General features: G+C 45.7%; 1 protein-coding gene across 2 annotated transcripts in view; it reads left to right on the top strand.

The window, feature by feature from the left end:
• LOC124012664 (syndecan-3-like) overlaps window positions 1-23,915 on the top strand; it is a 53,108-nt gene that overhangs the window by 13,373 nt on the left and 15,820 nt on the right. For both annotated transcript variants that reach the window (XM_046326527.1, XM_046326528.1), the window contains exon 2: window positions 21,137-21,230. In XM_046326527.1, coding sequence (XP_046182483.1) covers window positions 21,137-21,230 — 94 coding nt within the window. The remainder of the gene's footprint in view (window positions 1-21,136; window positions 21,231-23,915) is intronic.

Below are 23,915 nucleotides of genomic sequence, written 5' to 3'. Positions count from 1 at the left end.
TGTTCATTATTATCTGTTGAGGTGCAGCTAATATTGAAAGTCTCACGAAGACAGACTGTTCATTCATAAATAGTACTTACAATGGCATGGGCTCAGACAGGGGTAGCGTTCATTTGGCACTAAACAGGAAAACATTTCAAAAGAAAATGAGCGTCTCTTATTAGACAAGTTGAGACCGTACCCCTTCCCTTTCAAAACATTTTCTCATGTATTGTGCCAAATGAACACAACCCTGGTAAGAGACTACCAAGAGAAGCATGGCTAACCTAAGAGCACCATTTTAACCCAGTCATAACCTGTTACAATGGTTTTAATTTAGTACATTATGGGAATTCAAAGTTAATTGACCAATAGGGATCAGTGTGAGGCACACTGGTGACTGATTGGGTGGAAATGTCTCGGAACCACCAATCAATAGGAGCAGTTAGTCTAGGTGTGTGTGTGTGTGTGTGTGTGTGTGTGTGTGTGTGTGTGTGTGTGTGTGTGTGTGTGTGTGTGTGTGTGTGTGTGTGTGTGTGTGTGTGTGTCTGAGTATTGGATGTGCGAGGCAGGTCACATGTATCATTTATATTACACACACACACACACACACACACACAGACACACAGTCGTTGGAGCCTCTCTCTATTACAGATTGAATTACAGAGAACTGATTATATTTTCCTTCCCTGCATCAGAGATGAAACACTTTTACCTCTCTCTTTCTCTCTCTCTCTATTTCTCTACCTCTTTCTCTCTCTCTCTATTTCTCTACCCCCTCTCTCTCTCTCTATTTCTCTACCCCCTCTCTCTCTCTATTTCTCTACCCCCCCTCTCTCTCTCTATTTCTCTACCCCTCTCTCTCTCTATTTCTCTACCCCCCTTCTCTCTCTCTCTATTTCTCTACCTCCTCTCTCTCTCTCTATTTCTATTTCCTACCCCCTCTCTCTCTCTCTCTATTTCTCTACCCCCTCTCTCTCTCCACCCCCCTCTCTTTCTCTCCCCCCTCTCTCTCTCTCTATTTCTCCACCCCCTCTCTCTCTCCATTTCTCCTCCACCCCCCTCTCTCTCTATTTCTCCACCCCCTCCTCTCTCTCTATTTCTCCACCCCCCTCTCTATTTCTCCACCCCCCCCTCTCTCTATTTCTCCACCCCCTCTCTCTCTATTTCTCCACCCCCTCTCTCTCTACCCCCTCTTTCTCTACCCCTCTCTCTCTCTCTCTCTCTCTCTCTCCATTTCTCTACCCCCTCTCTCTATTTCTCCACCCCCCTCTCTATTTCTCCACCCCCCCTCTCTCTCTATTTCTCCACCCCCTCTCTCTCTCTATTTCTCTCACCCCCCTCTCTCTATTTCTCTACCCCCTCTCTCTCTCTCTCTCTCTCTCTCTCTCTCTCTCTCTCTCTTTCTCTCTCTCATTTCTCTACCCCCCTCTCTCTCTCTCTCTCTCTCTCTCTCTCTCTCATTTCTCTACCCCCCTCTCTCTATTTCTCTCTCTACCCCCTCTCTCTCTCTACCCCCTCTCTCTATTTCTCTACCCCCTCTCTCTCTCTTTCTCTACCCCCTCTCTCTCTCGCTCTCTTCTCTACCCCCCTCTCTCTATTTCTCTACCCCCTCTCTCTCTCTCTCTCTCTCTCTCTCTCTCTCTCTCTTTTTCTCTACCCCCCTCTCTTCTCTCTCTCCCCCTCTCTCTCTCTTTTTCTCTACCCCCCTCTCTCGCTCTCTCTCACTCTCTCTCTTGTCTCTTTTTCTCTACCCCCCTCTCTCGTCTCTCTTTTTCTCTACTCTCTCTCTCTCTCTCTTTTTCTCTACCCCCCCTCTCTCTCTCTCTTTCTCTACCCCCTCTCTCTCTCTCTCTCTTTTCTCTACCCCCCTCTCTCTCTCTCTCTATTTCTCTACCCCCTCTCTCTCTCTCTCTTTCTCTCTCGTCTCTTTTTCTCTACTCTCTCTCTCTCTCTTTTTCTCTACCCCCTCTCTCTCTCTCTCACTCTCTTTCTCTCTCGTCTCTCTTTTTCTCTACCCCCTCTCTCTCTCTCTCTATTTCTCTACCCCCCTCTCTCGCTCTCTTGCTCTCTCTCTCTCTTGTCTCTTTTTCTCTACCCCCTCTCTCTCACTCTCTTTCTCTCTCTCACTCTCTCTCTTGTCTCTTTTGTCTCTTTTTCCCCCCCCCTCTCTCACTCTCTCTCTCGTCTCTCTTTTTCTCTACTCTCTCTCTCTCGTCTCTTTTTCTTTCTCTCTCTCTCTCTCTCTCTCTCTCTCTCTCGTCTCTTTTTCTCTTCTCTCTCTCTCGTCTCTTTTTCTCTTCTCTCTCTCTCGTCTCTCTTTTTCTCTACTCTGTCTCTCTCTCTCGTCTCTTTTTCTTTACTCTGTCTCTCTCGTCTCTTTTTCTCTACTCTCTCTTTTTCTCTACTCTCTCGCTCTCTTGCTCTCTCTCTCTCTTGTCTCTTTTTCTCTACCCCCTCTCTCTCTGTCTGTCTCTCTCTCGTCTCTCTTTTTCTCTTCTCTCTTTTTCTCTACCCCCCCTCTCGCTCTCTCTCTCTCTCTCTCTCTTGTCTCTTTTTCTCTACCCCCTCTCTCTCACTCTCTTTCTCTCTCTCACTCTCTCTCTTGTCTCTTTTTCTCTACCCCCTCTCTCGTCTCTTTTTCTCTACTCTCTCTCTCTCTCTCTTTTTCTTTCTCTCTCTCTCTCTCTCTCACTCTCTCTCTCGTCTCTTTTTCTCTTCTCTCTCTCTCGTCTCTTTTTCTCTTCTCTCTCTCTCGTCTCTTTTTCTCTACTCTGTCTCTCTCTCTCGTCTCTTTTTCTTTACTCTGTCTCTCTCGTCTCTTTTTCTCTACTCTCTCTTTTTCTCTACCCCCTCTCTCGCTCTCTTGCTCTCTCTCTCTCTTGTCTCTTTTTCTCTACCCCCCTCTCTCTCTACTCTGTCTCTCTCTCGTCTCTCTTTTTCTCTACTCTCTCTCTCTCTCTCCTTACCCTATTTCCTATTTTCTCCTTCCTCTTCTATCCCCTTTCTGAATAATTTCTGTAATGAATAGATCACATGAGTCTTATAATATGTGTCTCTTGTGATTCTGATTACTCCGTCAGACAAATGGGATTCCCATCAACGTGTGTGTGTTGCAGTCTGGCCAGCCAATCTATTCAAAAGTTTAAAGGTCACCATTGATTTCTTTGCTATAAATCCTTCACCCTCCCTCCCCACAAACTCTCTCTCACACACACACATTATTTTACTCGCTCACACACACACAAAGGAAGCTTGGTCGATGGGGTTCTCTTTCACACACAAGCACATTTTTGAAGCCTTTTGAAAAGTTTCTTAGGAACACCAGAACAGTGAAGACCACAGGAGCCACGCCCTCCTACTGGCCTGGTGAAACAAGCCATTCAGCTAGGCTATAATCTTACACACACACACACTAACTGTGTCTGAGGGCATTGTTGGCAGACAGAATAGTAAGACATCACACACAAACACACGGTCTGATGCATCTTTCATAAAGTCATATATAATGGAATAGGATTCCGTCTCTGTCTCTCTCTCTGTGTGACGTGGTCTATAATCCTGTTGGATTGGTGGATTAGTGTAACAGCTGGCTCCTACATACAGATATACATCTGACTGCTGCAGCTCTTCTATTTTCTCTCACCGTCTTCCTCCTCTCTCCATCCTCCTCCTCTCTCCATCCTCCTCTCTCCATCCCATCCTCCTCCTCTCTCTATCCTCCTCCTCTCCCCATCCATCCTCTCTCCGTCCTCCTCTCTCCATCCATCCTCTCTCCATCCATCCTCCTCCTCCTCTCTCCATCCATCCTCCTCTCTCCATCCGTCCTCCTCCTCTGTCCGTCCTCCTCCTCTCTCCGTCCTCCTCCTCTCTCCGTCCGTCCTCCTCCTCCTCTCTCCGTCCATCCTCCTCCTCCTCTCTCCGTCCATCCTCCTCCTCCTCTCTCCGTCCATCCTCCTCCTCCTCTCTCCATCCATCCTCCTCATCCCCTCTCCATCCATCCTCCTCATCCCCTCTCCATCCATCCTCCTCATCCTCTCTCCATCCATCCTCCTCATCCTCTCTCCATCCATCCTCCTCTCTCCATCCATCCATCCATCCTCCTCCTCTCTCCGTCCTCCTCCTCTCTCCGTCCATCCTCCTCCTCCTCTCTCCGTCCATCCTCCTCATCCTCTCTCCATCCATCCTCTCTCCGTCCTCTCTCCACCCATCCTCTCTCCGTCCATCCGTCCTCCTCCTCCTCTCTCCATCCTCCTCATCTCCCTACTTTTTTCTATTTCAACCCCTCACCTCTTTAGACGTATGTTATTCTACATGTTATTATTTTGTGACTCTTTAAGACTGGCGCTATCAACGTCAAGGTTGTGGGTTCTACTTCCCACAGGGATCACATGTACATACAAACAATGCATGCACCCACTCTGCTGTGTGTTGCTTTGGATAAAAGCCTCTGCTAAGTGGCGTATAACAACAATAGTTCTCCAGCTGTGTTTTTCTATCAGACCGTCTGTCAGAGTTTCATAACTCAATTAGCAGGCTTTGATGGTTTTTTTGTTGGGATATTCGTGAGCACACCATTTTTTCTTGAGGCAAGTCAAAGTTCGGTAGCCAAAGTCTACGCCCCTTCGTCTTTGATTTGTCAACAGTACTACTCCTAGTAGGAGTGGGAACATGACGTGTTTGTTTTCATGCACATGTTTTCACTTGAGAAATACGACACCAAACATCTTAGTTAGATGTAAAACTGTATGACTAAGAACTCGGCAGAAACGTCCAAATTAAGGACACATTTCTTGATTCATCTTAGATAAATTCAGACTATTTTGAGGAAGTGTTTATGGCTCTGTTATTGCTAGAGTGGCTCAAGAGGGACAAACAACAGTAATATTGGTACTTTCTCTCTTGTTTTTCAAGTGAAGGTCTTCAGGGAGTATGCGAGCACAGATGTCCCCCTAGCAGAGTTCTGTTAGGACAAACCCAACCTATGTATGCAGAGTTAAGCTACCTTCACTGTTACAGGATTCTCTCTGTCCCCTAACTCTACCTTAGTTTACCTTGACAGGTTTAAGATACTGGACCTGCTGAAACTAGGTTTCGCTGCCAAGTGTATGTGTGTGCGTGCATGCGAAGGGTTTCTGTGTTAATCTCTGCTGAAGGTGGCAGGTGTCTAAACGAGGTCATCACCTGGTAACCCAATCGCTCTTGTCACACTCCTCTCTCACACACACACACACACACACACACACACACACACACACACACACACACACACACACACACACACACACACACACACACACACACACACACACACACACACAATACCTCCACCTCTGTCTTCCTCTTTCTCGTTTTTACATTGTAGTCATTTAGCAGACACTCTTCTCCAGAGTGACTTACAAGAGCAGTTAGGGTTAATAAGTGCCTTGGGCACATCAGCAGATTTTTCACTGAGCCGGCTCGGGGATTTGAACCTTCAGCCTTTTGGTTACTGGCCCAACAAACTTAATCGCTAGGCTACCTGCCACCCATTTTTTCTCTCTCAAACTCCCTGACCAAGCCTGGCTGCCACCCAAGTCAACCAGCTGTCGAAGACAGGAGGAAGAGGATAGATAGATAGATGCAGAGAGGGGGTTGGAACTGTGATGGACACAGGACAATATGGCTAAATTACAATTTTTCTAAATTTGTTAGTCCAGTCACTGTAGCTCAGCATGGTGCAACACCAGGGTTGTGGGTTTGATTCTCGCTTGTGCCACATACAGTATGTAGTGCCTTCAGAAAGTATTCACATCCTTGTGCCACATACAGTATGTAGTGCCTTCAGAAAGTATTCACATCCTTGTGCCACATACAGTATGTAGTGCCTTCAGAAAGTATTCACATCCTTGTGCCACATACAGTATGTAGTGCCTTCAGAAAGTATTCACATCCTTGTGCCACATACAGTATGTAGTGCCTTCAGAAAGTATTCACATCCTTGTGCCACATACAGTATGTAGTGCCTTCAGAAAGTATTCACATCCTTGTGCCACATACAGTATTTCAGAAAGTATTCACATCCTTGTGCCACATACAGTATGTAGTGCCTTCAGAAAGTATTCACATCCTTGTGCCACATACAGTATGTAGTGCCTTCAGAAAGTATTCACATCCTTGTGCCACATACAGTATGTAGTGCCTTCAGAAAGTATTCACATCCTTGTGCCACATACAGTATGTAGTGCCTTCAGAAAGTATTCACATCCTTGTGCCACATACAGTATGTAGTGCCTTCAGAAAGTATTCACATCCTTGTGCCACATACAGTATGTAGTGCCTTCAGAAAGTATTCACATCCTTGTGCCACATACAGTATGTAGTGCCTTCAGAAAGTATTCACATCCTTGTGCCACATACAGTATGTAGTGCCTTCAGAAAGTATTCACATCCTTGTGCCACATACAGTATGTAGTGCCTTCAGAAAGTATTCACATCCTTGTGCCACATACAGTATGTAGTGCCTTCAGAAAGTATTCACATCCTTGGACTTTTTTCCACATTCTGATGTGTTACAGCCTGATTTTAAAATTGATTGAATTTGTTATGGCAAGCCTAAATAAGTTCAGGAGTAAAAATGTACTTAACTTCTTGGCGCACCCATCCCGTATCATTTTCATCAACATCCGTTATATTGCAGAGCGCCAAATTAAATTACAAAAAATATTTAATTTTCATGAAATCACAAGTGCAATATAGCAAAACACAGCGTAGCTTGTTGTTAATCCACCTGGCATGCCAGATTTCAAAAAAGCTTTACAGCAAAAGCTATCTAAGCGTTTATGTTAGGACATCTCTCTCGGCAGACTAAACATTCCAAACAGCTAGCAGCAAAGTAGACTTTCTGGTCACTAAGTCAGAAAAGCAATAAAATGAATCACTTACCTTTGATGATCTTCGGATGTTTGCACTCACGAGACTCCCAGTTACACAATAAATGTTTATTTTGTTCCATAAAGAAACATTTTCTATCCAAAATACCTCAATTTGTTTGGCGCGTTTTGTTCAGAAATCCACAGGCTCGAGCCGTCACGACGGGGAAGACGAAAATTCCAAATAGTATCCGTAAAGTTTGTAGAAATGTCAAACGTTTTTTATAATCAATCCTCAAGTTGTTTTTAACAATAAATTATCGATAATATTTAAACCGGACCATAGCTTTTCCAATAGGATAGAGAGAGAATATGTCTGCTCCAATCTGTTGTGCATGCAAAACTCTGCTGGCACCCAGCCATCCACTGACGCACTGTGATCGTTCTCGGTCATTTTTCAGAATAAAACCTTGAAACTATGTCTAAAGACTGTTCACACCATGTGGAAGCCATAGAGAAAGGAATCTGGTTGATATCCCTTTAAATGGAGGGAAGGCATGCAATGGAACAGGGAGGTTTCAGGAAAAACAGCACGTCCTGGTTGGATTTTCCTCAGGTTTTCGCCTGCAATATCAGTTCTGTTATACCCACAGACAATATTTTGACAGTTTTGGAAACTTTAGAGTGTTTTCTATCCTAATCCGATAGTTATATGTATATTCTAGATTCTGGGCCTGAGAAATCGGCCGTTTTAATTTGGGTACGTTTTTCATCCAAACATCAAAATACTGCCCCCTACACTCGAGGTTAACAAGTCAGATAATAAGTTGCATAGACTAACTCTGGGGGCAATAATAGTGTTTAACATGATTTTTGAATGACTACCCATCTCTGTACCCCACACATGCAATTATCTTTTAAGGTCCCTAAGTCGGGCAGTGAATTTCAAGCACAGATTCAACCACAAAGACCAGGGAGGTTTTCCCATGCCTTTCAAAGAAGGGCACCTATTGCTAGATGGTTTTAAAAAAAGCAGACATAGAATATCCCTTTGAGCATGGTTTAGTTATTAATTACACTTTGGATGATGTATCAATACACCCAGTCACTACAAAGATACAGGCGCCCAGTTGACGGAGAGGAAGGAAACTGCTCAGGGATTTTTATCATGATGCCAATGGTGACTTTAAAACAGTTACAGAGTTTAATGGCTGTGATAGGAGAGAACTGAGGATGGAGCAACTTTTTATTTGAGAACAAGTTCTCATTTAGAACTGCAACATGGCCAAGATAAAGCAAAGCAGTTTGACAAAAACAACAACAGAGTTACACATGGGATAAACAAACGTACAGTCAATAACACAATAGAAAAATCTATATACAGTGTGTGTAAATGTAGTAAGATTAGGGAGGAAATGGCAATAAATAGGCCATAGTGACAAAATAATTATAATTTAACATTAACACTGGAGTGATAGATGTGCAGATGATGATGTGCAAGTAGGGATACTGGGGTGCAAAAGACGAAAAATAAATAACAATATGGGGATGAGGTAGTTTGATGGGCTATTTACAGATGGGCTGTGTACAGCTGCAGAGATCGGTAAGCTGCTCTGACAGCTGATGCTTAAAGTTAGTGAGGGAGATATAAGTCTCCAGCTTCAGTGATTTATGCAATTCGTTCCAGTCATTGGCAACAGAGAACTGGAAGGAAAGGCGGCCAAAGGACGTGTTAGCTTTGGTGATGACCAGTGAAATATACCTGCTGGAGCGCGTGCTACGGGTGGGTGTCGCTATGGTGACCAGTGACCTGAGATAACGCAGGGCTTTACCTAGCAAAGACTTATAGATGGCCTGGTGCCAGTAGGTTTGGCGAAGAATATGTAGCGAGGGCCAACCAACGAGAGCATTCAAGTCGCAATGATGGGTAGTATATGGGACGTTGGTGACAAAACGGATGGCACCGTGATAGACTACCTCCAATTTACTGAGTAGAGTGTTGGAGGCTATTTTGTAAATGACATCGCCAAAGTCAAGGATCGGTAGGATAGTCAGTTTTACAAGGATATGTTTGGCAGCATAAGTGAAGGAGGCTTTTTTGCCAAATAGGAAGCCGATTCTAGATTTAATTTTGGATTGGAGATGCTTAATTTGAGTCTGGTAGGAGAGTTTACAGTCTACCCAGACACCTAGGTATTTATAGTTGTCCACATATTCTAAGTCAGAACCGTCCAAAGTTGTGATGCTAGTTGGGCGGGCAGCGATCGTTTGAAGAGCATGCATTTAGTTTTACTAGCATTTAAGTGCAGTTGGAGGCCATGGAAGGAGTGTTGTATGGCATTGAAGCTCGTTTCGAGGTTTGTTAACACAGTGTCCAAAGAAGGGCCAGAAGTATACAGAATGGTGTCGTCTGCGTAGAGGTACAATGATGGCCTACCCCAGCCAAACTCAGACGACTCTGGGCCAATTGTGCACCGCCCTATGGGACTCCCAATCACGGCCGGTTGTGATACAGTCTGGAATCGAACCAGGGTCTGTAGTGATGCCTCTAGCACTGAGATGCAGTGCCTTAGACCGCTGCGCCACTCGGGAGCCTGTAATTGCTTGAGGCAATATCATAAAGCACTAAACCAGAGCATGCAGTTACCAGGAACACAAAATAATACGCTGGACCTGGGACTGGACGTCAACAGTTATGGAATTCACACATATGCAAAGTATTGACATACAACCACTAGCCTCTAGTCCTGTGTAGCAGGCTGTGTGTTATGAACCACTAGCCTCTAGTCCTGTGTAGCAGACTGTGTGTTATGAACCACTGGCCTCTAGTCCTGTGTAGCAGGCTGTGTGTTATGAACCACTAGCCTCTAGTCCTGTGTAGCAGGCTGTGTGTTATGAACCACTAGCCTCTAGTTCTGTGGAGCAGACTGTGTGTTATGAACCACTGGCCTCTAGTCCTGTGTAGCAGGCTGTGTGTTATGAACCACTAGCCTCTAGTTCTGTGTAGCAGACTGTGTGTAATGAACCACTAGCCTCTAGTTCTGTGGAGCAGACTGTGTAATGAACCACTAGCCTCTAGTTCTGTGGAGCAGACTGTGTGTTATGAACCACTAGCCTCTAGTTCTGTGGAGCAGACTGTGTAATGAACCACTAGCCTCTAGTTCTGTGTAGCAGACTGTGTGTAATGAACCACTAGCCTCTAGTCCTGTGGAGCAGACTGTGTGTTATGAACCACTAGTCCTGTGTAGCAGACTGTGTGTTATGAACCACTAGTCTCTAGTCCTGTGGAGCAGACTGTGTTATGAACCACTAACTTCTAGTCCTGTGTAGCAGGATATGTATTTTGATGTGAATCACAGTTTAGCTCCCTGTCTCTGTGAGAGAGAGCAGGGAGCTGGTTGACCTAGCAGGATCAACCTGTTAGAAACCAGAAAAACATGCGCATGCACACACACACACACGCACACACACGCACACACACGCATGCACACACACACACGCATGCACACACACACACACACGCAAGCACGCACACACACACATGCATGCACACACACACACACGCATGCATGCACACACACACACGCATGCACACACACACACGCATGCACACACACACACGCATGCACACAGACTCTCTCACACACGCATGCACACAGACTCTCTCACACACGCATGCACACAGACTCTCTCACACACACACTGGAAAACAGTAAAGACAGGAAAAGCCTGGACTTAAAATAACATGTCATTCATACAGCAACTTATAACAACAGTTAACTTCAAAAACAAAGGGGCTTATTCTAGACTGGAGGGTGCAACGTCATGGAACCAAATGGCTAGATAAAAATGTGTTGTGTAGAATGGATGTGACTCCCTGTCATGTAGTGTTTCTGCTCTATACACTACATTTCTATCTGCTACAGTCGACACATTACAGTGCATTGAATAAGGGTGGGGTTACTGAGGGGTAGAACTGTCACAAAACAGGAGGAAAGAGTTAGCTAACTTCCTTAAACATTCTGAAAGAACACCATAAGTTTGACTTGAAACAAAGACTGACTCGTATGTAACAATGCAGGCGTTCGCTGGCACACTTGACCTTTCTGATGCTGTTTTTAACATCCACGTGTTCAAGATATTTGTTACACCTCAAGATGTATTCATAAGACATTATCAGAATGTCATACATGCCCCATGACAAGTACATTAATTATAACCACATCATAATGCATTGTATGTGTGTGTGTCCACCTCTGTGTGGTGTGGTAATTATCCTGTGTTGTATAGCATACAAGTGCTTCTGTTTTTAGCCGACTTTCCAGATTGTCTGTGTGCAGACAAACTGCAGCCTCGGCTGTATTCGCCACCCAAAATCACACAACTCACTCACTCACTCTCTCTCACACACACACACACATACACACCACAAACAAACCCTGTGATTACATACTTGCGTATGTACACACACCCTGTCATTATACACAGAGTGACACACTTCAGAATGAGGTCATACCATACATTTACACTTGTAATATGCACTCATGTATATTTACCCTGCGGATGGAGAGACATTACTGTAGAAGGATAAACATAAAGGATACAGACATATAGACATGCATCTCTCTGTCCTCTATCTCTCTCTCACATACACATCATAAACACACAGACATAACCTACATGTTTACTCAGACTGGACACAGAGGAAAACAAAGCAGGCGTGAAACACTGTGTGTGTGTGTTTATAATCAGGGGTGGTGTGTGAGAGGCTTCTTCAAGGGACAGTCTCAGCTAGCCCGAGGAGGAGGGGTAAGATGGGAAGAGGAGAGGAAGGAGGGGGTTGTTGACACAGCTCCAACAACAATCAGAGAAGGATTGGGAGAGAGGGTGTGGGAGAGAGAGATAAAGGGAGAAGGAGGGATAGATAAGGGAGAAAAACAGATGAAAGGAAAGATAAAGGGAGACCGATGAAGGGCGAGAGAGCTGGAGGAGAGAAACAGTCTGTTTTTAACTTGTTTTTGGGTTGTTTATTTGGTGTTACGTAACTCCTGCCTATTTAGTTACAGTCATGTGTGTACGTATAAGTTGTGTTTGCGTGTGTGTTCATTTAAGGTTGTGTGTGTGTGGTTGCTTCACTGTGGGAGATGTGAATTTCTGTGAAAGACAGAGGTTGCTCCTAGCAACGGGCCTCATTGTAAAACAGATCCTTGCTATAGACACACACACACACACACACACACACACACACACACACACACACACACACACACACACACACACACACACACACACACACACACACACACACACTGCTGCCATGAACGGTTTGAGATGTCTTTTCAGTGCTGACTGATCGTTGGGTTTGCTAGTAACAGTAGCCCTGCAATAAACGAAAGGTTCCGTCTACTTCCAGACTGCCATGTGAATGTTGTTTCTCTACAGACCTGCTCAGAGAATCAAAACAACATTTAGTAATTCTCCCATTTGTAAAGAACTTTCATTTGGACCTATATATTGCGATCTCTTTCGATCTCTTATAGTTCTATCTCAGAGGTAGTGTTGAGTTATTAAACAACTAATTGACCAACGTCAGTTCATTTTAGTTCTTTTTTTGTGAGCTCAGCGCGCCATTTCTCTAGAGAAATTAAATAAAGAACTACTGTATGTGGGATGCTGGGACTAGTTCAGCGTAGAAACGTGGTTATTAACTACATTTACATTTACATTTAAGTCATTTAGCAGACGCTCTTATCCAGAGCGACTTACAAATTGGTGCATTCACCTTATGACATCCAGTGGGACAGTCACTTAACAATAGTGCATCTAAAACTTAGGGGGGGTGGGGTGAGAGGGATTACTTATCCTATCCTAGGTATTCCTTAAAGAGGTGGGGTTTCAGGTGTCTCCGGAAGGTGGTGATTGACTCCGCTGTCCTGGCGTCGTGAGGGAGTTTGTTCCACCATTGGGGGGCCAGGGCAGCGAACAGTTTTGACTGGGCTGAGCGGGAGCTGTACTTCCTCAGTGGTAGGGAGGCGAGCAGGCCAGAGGTGGATGAACGCAGTGCCCTTGTTTGGGTGTAGGGCCTGATCAGAGCCTGGAGGTACTGAGGTGCCGTTCCCCTCACAGCTCCGTAGGCAAGCACCATGGTCTTGTAGCGGATGCGAGCTTCAACTGGAAGCCAGTGGAGAGAACGGAGGAGCGGGGTGACGTGAGAGAACTTGGGAAGGTTGAACACCAGACGGGCTGCGGCGTTCTGGATGAGTTGAAGGGGTTTAATGGCATAAGGCAGGGAGCCCAGCCAACAGCGAGTTGCAGTAATCCAGACGGGAGATGACAAGTGCCTGGATTAGGACCTGCGCCACTTCCTGTGTGAGGCAGGGTCGTACTCTGCGGATGTTGTAGAGCATGAACCTACAGGAACGGGCCACCGCCTTGATGTTGGTTGAGAACGACAGGGTGTTGTCCAGGATCACGCCAAGGTTCTTGGCGCTCTGGGAGGAGGACACAATGGAGTTGTCAACCGTGATGGCGAGATCATGGAACGGGCAGTCCTTCCCCGGGAGGAAGAGCAGCTCCGTCTTGCCGAGGTTCAGCTTGAGGTGGTGATCCGTCATCCACACTGATATGTCTGCCAGACATGCAGAGATGCGATTCGCCACCTGGTCATATCATAACTACAACGACCATAATCCACTGCACCTGTTCTCCCTGGCTTGGACAGAGACGGATGGTCTAAACACAGGCCGCATAAGAGAGGAATGTACAGACAGGAGGGTTAGTGACGGTTCGTGAGGTAGCTCTGCCCGGTTGATAGTTGTAGTAATAAGCAGTACCTTATGTACTTTGAAGAACTAGTACAATTATTTTCAGACAGGTCAGCAGCATACCAGCTACTAGCCTAACGAAGTAGGATGACTCAAAGACTGTACAGTGAGTGTGGGGAGCACAGAGATAACGGTAGATGGTTGTCTAGCTGGCTGGATGCTACTGCCTGATCAGAGATAACGGTAGATGGGTGTCTAGCTGGCTGGATGCTACTGTCTGATCAGAGATAACTGATGGGTGTCTGATGCAACTGCCTGATCAGAGATAACAGATGATGGCTGGATGCTACGCCTGATAGATGGGATGGGTCTAGCTGGCTGGATGCAACTGCCTGATCAGAGATAACGGTAGATGGGTGTCTAGCTGGCTGGATGCTACTGCCTGAACAGAGATAACAGATGGTTGTCTAGCTGGCTGGATGCAACTGCCTGATCAGAGATAACGGGCTGGATGCTAGATCAGAGATGGTAGATGGGTGTCTAGCTGGCTGGATGCTACTGCCTGATCAGAGATAACGGTAGATGGGTGTCTAGCTGGCTGGATGCTACTGCCTGATCAGAGATAACGGTAGATGGATGTCTAGCTGGCTGGATGCAGATACTGGCTGATGCAGAGATAACGGCCTGGGGTGTCTAGCTGGCTGGATGCTACTGCCGGTAGATGGGTGTCTAGCTGGCTGGATGATCAGAGATAACGGTAGATGGGTGTCTAGCTGGCTGGATGCTACTGCCTGATCAGAGATAACGAGATGGGTGTCTAGCTGGCTGGATGCTACTGCCTGATCAGAGATAACGGTAGATGGGTGTCTAGCTGGCTGGATGCTGCCTGATCAGAGATAACGGTAGATGGGTGTCTGCTGGCTGGATGCTACAGAGATAACGGTAGATGGGTGTCTAGCTGGCTGGATGCTACTGCCTGATCAGAGATAACGGTAGATGGTTGTCTAGCTGGCTGGATGCTACTGCCTGATCAGAGATAACGGTAGATGGTGTGTCTAGCTGGCTGGATGCTACTGCCTGATCAGAGATAACGGTAGATGGGTGTCTAGCTGGCTGGATGCTACTGCCTGATCAGAGATAACGGTAGATGGGTGTCTAGCTGGCTGGATGCTACTGCCTGATCAGAGATAACGGTAGATGGGTGTCTAGCTGGCTGGATGCTACTGCCTGATCAGAGATAACGGTAGATGGTGTCTAGCTGGCTGGATGCTACTGCCTGATCAGAGATAACGGTAGATGGTTGTCTAGCTGGCTGGATGCTGGGCTGGATGCAACTGCCTGATCAGAGATAACGGTAGATGGGTGTCTAGCTGGCTGGATGCTACTGCCTGATCAGAGATAACGGTAGATGGGTGTCTAGCTGGCTGGATGCTACTGCCTGATCAGAGATAACGGGCTGGATAGATGGTAGATGTCTAGCTGGCTGGATGCGGTAGATGGGTGTCTGCCTGATCCTGAGAGATAACGGTAGATGGGTGTCTAGCTGGCTGGATGCTACTGCCTGATCAGAGATAATAGATGGTTGTCAGGCTGGATGATGCCTGATCAGAGATAGATGGGTGTCTAGCTGGCTGGATGCTACTGCCTGATCAGAGATAACGGTAGATGGGTGTCTAGCTGGCTGGATGCTGCTAGCTGGCTGGATGCTACTGCCTGATCAGAGATAACGGTAGATGGGTGTCTAGCTGGCTGGATGCTACTGCCTGATCAGAGATAACGGTAGATGGGTGTCTAGCTGGCTGGATGCAACTGCCTGATAGAGATAACGGTAGATGGGTGTCTGCCTGATCAGAGATAACGGTAGATGGGTGTCTAGCTGGCTGGATGCTACTGCCTGATCAGAGATAACGGTAGATGGGTGTCTAGCTGGCTGGATGCTACTGCCTGATCAGAGATAACGGTAGATGGTTGTCTAGCTGGCTGGATGCTACTGCCTGATCAGAGATAACGGTAGATGGGTGTCTAGCTGGCTGGATGCTACTGCCTGATCAGAGATAACGGTAGATGGGTGTCTAGCTGGCTGGATGCTACTGCCTGATCAGAGATAACGGTAGATGGTGTCTAGCTGGCTGGATGCTACTGCCTGATCAGAGATAACGGTAGATGGTTGTCTAGCTGGCTGGATGCTACTGCCTGATCAGAGATAACGGTAGATGGGTGTCTAGCTGGCTGGATGCCTGACTGCCTGAGCTGGCTGATCAGACGGTAGATGGGTGTCTAGCTGGCTGGATGCAACTGCCTGATCAGAGATAACGGTAGATGGTTGTCTAGCTGGCTGGATGCTACTGCCTGATCAGAGATAACGGTAGATGGTTGTCTAGCTGGCTGCGGTACTGCCTGATAACTGAGATAACGGTAGATGGGTGTCTGCCTGATCAGAGATAACGGTAGATGGTTGTCTAGCTGGCTGGATGCTACTGCCTGATCAGAGATAACGGTAGATGGTTGTCTAGCTGGCTGGATGCTACTGCCTGATCAGAGATAACGGTAGATGGTTGTCTAGCTGGCTGGCTGGATGCTAGATGGTTGTCTGGCTGGATGCTGATCAGAGATAACGGTAGATGGTTGTCTAGCTGGCTGGATGCTACTGCCTGATCAGAGATAACGGTAGATGGGTGTCTAGCTGGCTGGATGCTGGCCTGATCAGAGATAACGGTATGGTTGTCTAGCTGGCTGGATGCTACTGCCTGATCAGAGATAACGGTAGATGGGTGTCTAGCTGGCTGGATGCTACTGCCTGATCAGAGATGCGGTAGATGGTTGTCTAGCTGGCTGGATGCAGATCAGAGATAACGGTAGATGGTTGTCTAGCTGGCTGGATGCCTGATCTAACGGTAGATGGGTGTCCTGATCAGAGATAACGGTAGATGGTTGTCTAGCTGGCTACTGCCTGATCAGAGATAACGGTAGATGGTTGTCTAGCTGGCTGGATGATACTGCCTGATCAGAGATAACGGTAGATGGTTGTCTAGCTGGCTACTGCCTGATCAGAGATAACGGTAGATGGTTGTCTAGCTGGCTGGATGCTACTGCCTGATCAGAGATAACGGTAGATGGTTGTCTAGCTGGCTGGATGCTACTGCCTGATCAGAGATAACGGTAGATGGTTGTCTAGCTGGCTGGATGCTACTGCCTGATCAGAGATAACGGTAGATGGTTGTCTAGCTGGCTGGATGCTGGCTGGATGCTACTGCTGGATGCTGATCAGAGATAACGGTAGATGGTTGTCTAGCTGGCTGGATGCTACTGCCTGATCAGAGATAACGGTAGATGGTTGTCTAGCTGGCTGGATGCTACTGCCTGATCAGAGATAACGGTAGATGGTTGTCTAGCTGGCTGGATGCTACTGCCTGATCAGAGATAACGGTAGATGGTTGTCTAGCTGGCTGGATGCTACTGCCTGATCAGAGATGAGATAATGACTTTAAAAACGAAGAAATACATATACAAACCTGGAAAATGTCATTTTTCATAGTAATTTCCTATTTTCTATTGATGTTTACCCAATGTGGACCTGACAGAGACAATGGAATGTTTTCAATTTTTTGGCATTTGAATGTTCACTATTTTGGGCTTTGGAATTTCCATTCAAAAGCTCAAATCACTTTTAAAGTAATTATTTCATAATGTATTCAATGTTTTTTTAAAGTATCAAAACCTAAATAGAAACACGTGATTATTTTTGAATAATCCAAACGGACCTCAAAAAGCACTAATCACTCAGAGAATCTATTCCCTGTAGTGCACTACCACCTGTAGCGCATCAAAAGTAGTGCACTATAAGACGAGAAAGCACTACTTCTGACCAAAAGCTGGACACTGTATAGGGATAGGGTGGCAGAAATAGTGCATTATAAAGTGAATAGCGTTCCAGTTGAAATGTGGTTCTAGCACGGTCCACAGTGAAGCAAGTAGAGCCACACTGAGGTCAGGTTTCTAGTTTCTACATTGCATGATGGTTTAATTGGCTTTCAGTGGCATCAGGTTTCCTTGGTGTTTCCTGGAGGCAGAGAGAGCAGTGGGATACCACTAGCTAACTGGCACTGTCTGTCTGTCTGTCTGTGTGTGTCTGTTTCTTCCTGCCTGCCAGAGGTTGACTTTAAGATATGATGACCTGTTTACACCACAGTTTATAATGAACAGTAGGAAGCTAGCTGATAGTACTACAGTAATTATCCAAATAAAATCTAGAGTACCCTGAACCGATCAAATCTACCATAAACCACCCCACATCTTTCCAAGTCACCCCATATGTAAGTAACGTCCCTAAAGTAACGTCCCTATTCCCCATAACCGTATGAAGTGGCTTGTCCTCAGCTGTAAGCGACTTAAGCGTTTTGGGGAAGGTCAGAGAGGGTGGAGGTGAGGACATTCAGGCCGGGAGCTCACCCTAACCCTGTCACCTTTCTCTTGACCTGAGCTTGGGGTGACTAGGTCATCACAACACGACCACAGGACCAGACAGTAGCAGAAATCCCAGTTAAAAGTCAAACGCGGTGCACAACTTGTTTATCTGAGTTTGTTTGAATCACAGTTTGTTTCAAAATGTAGATGAGCTGTTCTAATGTTACCTACCTGGTTTATTGTGGTGTAGTATGGTTGTGGTGTAGTATGGTTGTGGTGCAGTATGGTTGTGGTGCAGTATGGTTGTGGTGCAGTATGGTTGTGGTGTAGTATGGTTGTGGTGCAGTATGGTTGTGGTGTAGTATGGTTGTGGTGTAGTATGGTTGTGGTGTAGTATGGTTGTGGTGCAGTATGGTTGTGGTGCACTATGGTTGTGGTGCACTATGGTTGTGGTGCACTATGGTTGTGGTGCACTATGGTTGTGGTGCACTATGGTTGTGGTGCACTATGGTTGTGGTGTAATATGGTTGTATGGTTGTGGTGCAGTATGGTTGTGGTGCAGTATGGTTGTGGTGCACTATGGTTGTGGTGCATGGTTGTGGTGCACTATGGTTGTGGTGCACTATGGTTGTATGGTTGTGTTGTGGTGCACTATGGTTGTGGTGTAGTTTGGTTGTATGGTTGTGGTGCAGTATGGTTGTGGTGCAGTATGGCTGTGGTGTAGTTTGGTTGTATGGTTGTGGTGCAGTATGGTTGTGGTGTTGTATGGTTGTGGTGCACTATGGTTGTGGTGTAGTATGGTTGTGGTGTATAATGTTTGTATGGTTGTGTTGTGGTGCACTATGGTTGTGGTGTAGTATGGTTGTGGTGCACTATGGTTGTGGTGTAGTATGGTTGTGGTGCACTATGGTTGTGGTGCAGTATGGTTGTGGTGCAGTATGGTTGTGGTGTAATATGGTTGTATGGTTGTGGTGTAGTATGGTTGTGGTGCAGTATGGTTGTGGTGCAGTATGGTTGTGGTGCAGTATGGTTGTGGTGTAATATGGTTGTGGTGCACTATGGTTGTGGTGCACTATGGTTGTGGTGCACTATGGTTGTGGTGCACTATGGTTGTGGTGTAATATGGTTGTGATGCACTATGGTTGTGATGCACTATGGTTGTGGTGCAGTATGGTTGTGGTGCAGTATGGTTGTGGTGCAGTATGGTTGTGGTGCAGTATGGTTGTGGTGCAGTATGGTTGTGGTGTAATATGGTTGTATGGTTGTGGTGTAGTATGGTTGTGGTGTAGTATGGTTGTGGTGTAGTATGGTTGTGGTGTAGTATGGTTGTGGTGCAGTATGGTTGTGGTGCAGTATGGTTGTGGTGTAATATGGTTGTATGGTTGTGGTGCACTATGGTTGTGGTGCACTATGGTTGTGGTGCAATATGGTTGTGGTGCACTATGGTTGTGGTGCACTATGGTTGTGGTGCAGTATGGTTGTGGTGCACTATGGTTGTGGTGCAGTATGGTTGTGGTGCACTATGGTTGTGGTGTACTATGGTTGTGGTGCAGTATGGTTGTGGTGCACTATGGTTGTGGTGCAGTATGGTTGTGGTGCACTATGGTTGTGGTGCACTATGGTTGTGGTGCACTATGGTTGTGGTGCACTATGGTTGTGGTGCACTATGGTTGTGGTGTACTATGGTTGTGGTGCAGTATGGTTGTGGTGCAGTATGGTTGTGGTGTAATATGGTTGTGGTGCAGTATGGTTGTGTGGTTGTGGTGCACTATGGTTGTGGTGCACTATGGTTGTGGTGCACTATGGTTGTGGTGCAGTATGGTTGTGGTGCAGTATGGTTGTGGTGCACTATGGTTGTGGTGCACTATGGTTGTGGTGCACTATGGTTGTATGGTTGTGGTGCAGTATGGTTGTATGGTTGTGGTGCAGTATGGTTGTATGGTTGTGGTGCAGTATGGTTGTATGGTTGTGGTGTAATATGGTTGTATGGTTGTGGTGCACTATGGTTGTGGTGCACTATGGTTGTGGTGCACTATGGTTGTATGGTTGTGGTGCAGTATGGTTGTATGGTTGTGGTGCAGTATGGTTGTGGTGCACTATGGTTGTGGTGCAGTATGGTTGTGGTGCACTATGGTTGTGGTGCACTATGGTTGTGGTGCACTATGGTTGTGGTGCACTATGGTTGTGGTGCACTATGGTTGTATGGTTGTGGTGCACTATGGTTGTATGGTTGTGGTGCACTATGGTTGTATGGTTGTGGTGCAGTATGGTTGTATGGTTGTGGTGCAGTATGGTTGTGGTGCAGTATGGTTGTGGTGTAATATGGTTGTATGGTTGTGGTGTAATATGGTTGTATGGTTGTGGTGCACTATGGTTGTGGTGCACTATGGTTGTGGTGCAGTATGGTTGTGGTGCAGTATGGTTGTATGGTTGTGGTGCAATATGGTTGTATGGTTGTGGTGCAGTATGGTTGTGGTGCAGTATGGTTGTGGTGCACTATGGTTGTGGTGCACTATGGTTGTGGTGTAATATGGTTGTATGGTTGTGGTGTACTATGGTTGTATGGTTGTGGTGCACTATGGTTGTGGTGTGTTTTTGTTTTATGCTGATAATGAAATGACTCTCTCATCGTTTGCTATTTTTCTGACTGTATGTAACTCTCAGGTGAAACAGTGTTTCTGGGCTGTATAAAAATATGACAGACATTGTTATGTATCCAACATCCACTTATTGAGATTACCAACAAACAGCTCTTCTCATCTCTAAGCCATTATAGAACTAAAAACAACTTTGGCCTGCCAAACTTTCAGCTTTGGTTCAGACTCTACAATAGTACTTATACTCAACTCAATAGTGGTCAGTTATACAACTCAATAGAACAGTCTGACAGTCTCTCGTGTGAGCGAGAAAAACAGATGCCTTGTCTTCTCTCCTGTTAATGGAAGATAATGGTCCATCTCTCTCTTCTATTTTCTATTCTCTGTCTCTTCTTTTTTCCTAATGGATAGTTCCTCTCATCGCTTAGGCTTTATCATTCTGAAAGTAGTCTCATCTAACTAAGTTTTCTATGATGGATGAAATGGACAAAACAAACAAACAGAGCGAAGAATAACCTCTGTCTTTTCTTTCTCTCTCCAGGGTCAGACCTGGGTTCCGTCTATAGATCTAGAAGGTTCTTCTGGAGATGAGTTCTATGATGATGAAGACCTCTTCTCAGGCTCTGGATCTGGCTGTGAGTTTGTTGTGTGTGTTTGTACATAGGCATGTTTGAACATGTAGGGGGCCTATATACACACACACACACACAATCTAACATAGGCCCACTACCCGTTCAAACATGCCTATGTTAGATTGTGTGTGTGTGGGAATTCTCTGCAGCCTGTTGGTTTAAGAGGTGACAGCTGCTGTGTTTAAATCTGCAGCTCTGACTCCCAACCCCAAATCTGAGGTCAGATTAAACACACACACACACGCGTAAACACACACACACACGCGTAAACACACACACACACGCGTAAACACACACACACACGCGTAAACACACACACACACGCGTAAACACACACACACACGCGTACACACACACACACACGCGTGTAAACACACACACACACGCGCGTAAACACACACACACACGCGTAAACACACACACACACACACACACACGCGTGTAAACACACACACACACACGCGCGTAAACACACACACACACGCGCGTAAACACACACACACACACGCGTAAACACACACACACGCGTGTAAACACACACACACACGCGTAAACACACACACACACACACGCGCGCGTAAACACACACACACACGCGCGCGTAAACACACACACACACACGCGCGTAAACACACACACACGCGCGTAAACACACACGCGCGTAAACGTAAACACACACACGCGCGTAAACACACACACACACACACACACGCACACAAACACACACACACGCGTAAACACACACACACGCGTAAACACACACACACGCGTAAACACACACACCCGCATAAACACACACACACGCATAAACATGCATAAACTCAAACACACACGCATAAACATAAACACACACGGACACGCATAAACACACACACGCTCACACATACACACGCATCAACACACACGCCTAAGCACACACATACACACGCCTAAGCACACACATACACACGCCTAAGCACACACATACACACGCCTAAGCACACACATACACACGCATAAACAAACACACACACGCATAAATACACACGCATAAACACACACATACACATGCATAAGCACACATACACACGCATAAGCACACATACACACGCATAAGCACACATACACACGCGTAAACACACACATACACACGCGTAAACACACGCATAAACACACACGCATAAACATACACACGGACACGCATAAACACACACACGCATAAACACACACAGGCACACACATAAACACACGCACACGCATAAACACACGCACACGCATAAGCACACACATACACACACATAAACACACACACGCACACGCATAAACACACACGCATAAACACACACGCATAAGCACACATACACACGCATAAACGCACACATACACACGCATAAACACACACGCATAAACACACACACAAACATTCAGAAACGCACACATACACACGCATAAACACACGCATAAACACACACATACACACACATAAACACACACACGGACACGCATAAACACACACACACACGCATAAACACACACACGCACACACAAACACACGCACACACATAAACACACGCACACGCATAAACACACGCACACGCATAAACACACGCATAAGCACACACATACACACGCATAAACACACACACACACGCACACGCATAAACACACACGCATAAGCACACACATGCATAAGCACACATACACACGCATAAACACACACGCATAAACACACACATAAACATGCAGAAACGCACACATACACACGCATAAACACACACGCATAAACACACGCATAAACACACACATACACACGCATAAACACACGCATACACACGCATAAACACACGCATAAACGCACATACACACGCATAAACGTACACATACACACGCATAAACACACACATACACACACATAAACACACACATACACGGCCTTGCATTAACGTAACACAGGAACTGAACACAGGAACTGAACACGTGCACATACCCTCCCAGTAGCCAGATCTCCACCCAGACTAAATGATCTTATTTACAGTAATCTGATTACAGACAGCAGATCAGATGATCTCATGCAGACAGGCCATTGTGTGTGTTTTAGTTTGAGTATGTGTGTTCTGTGTGTGTGTGTGTGTGTGTGTGTGTGTGTGTGTGTGTGTGTGTGTGTGTGTAGAATTACCTCCATAACACTTATTTGTAAGAGGCCTTTGTTTGTTTCAGATTAGCTTCTATGACTGTGTTTAGCCATTTTATTTCTGTTTCAGATTAGCTTCTATGACTGTGTTTAGCCATTCTATTTCTGTTTCAGATTAGCTTCTATGACTGTGTTTAGCCATTTTATTTCTGTTTCAGATTAGCTTCTATGACTGTGTTTAGCCATTCTATTTCTGTTTCAGATTAGCTTCTATGACTGTGTTTAGCCATTTTATTTCTGTTTCAGATTAGCTTCTATGACTGTGTTTAGCCATTCTATTTCTGTTTCAGATTAGCTTCTATGACTGTGTTTAGCCATTCTATTTCTGTTTCAGATTAGCTTCTATGACTGTGTTTAGCCATTCTATTTCTGTTTCAGATTAGCTTCTATGACTGTGTTTAGCCATTCTATTTCTGTTTCAGATTAGCTTCTATGACTGTGTTTAGCCATTTTATTTCTGTTTCAGATTAGCTTCTATGACTGTGTTTAGCCATTTTATTTCTGTTTCAGATTAGCTT

The sequence above is a fragment of the Oncorhynchus gorbuscha genome, linkage group LG24 (genome assembly GCF_021184085.1).
Source record: "Oncorhynchus gorbuscha isolate QuinsamMale2020 ecotype Even-year linkage group LG24, OgorEven_v1.0, whole genome shotgun sequence".
In the NCBI taxonomy this organism is placed as follows: domain Eukaryota; kingdom Metazoa; phylum Chordata; class Actinopteri; order Salmoniformes; family Salmonidae; genus Oncorhynchus; species Oncorhynchus gorbuscha.
Note: the sequence above shows the minus strand (reverse complement) of the source record. Positions and strands in the feature narration are given on the sequence as shown.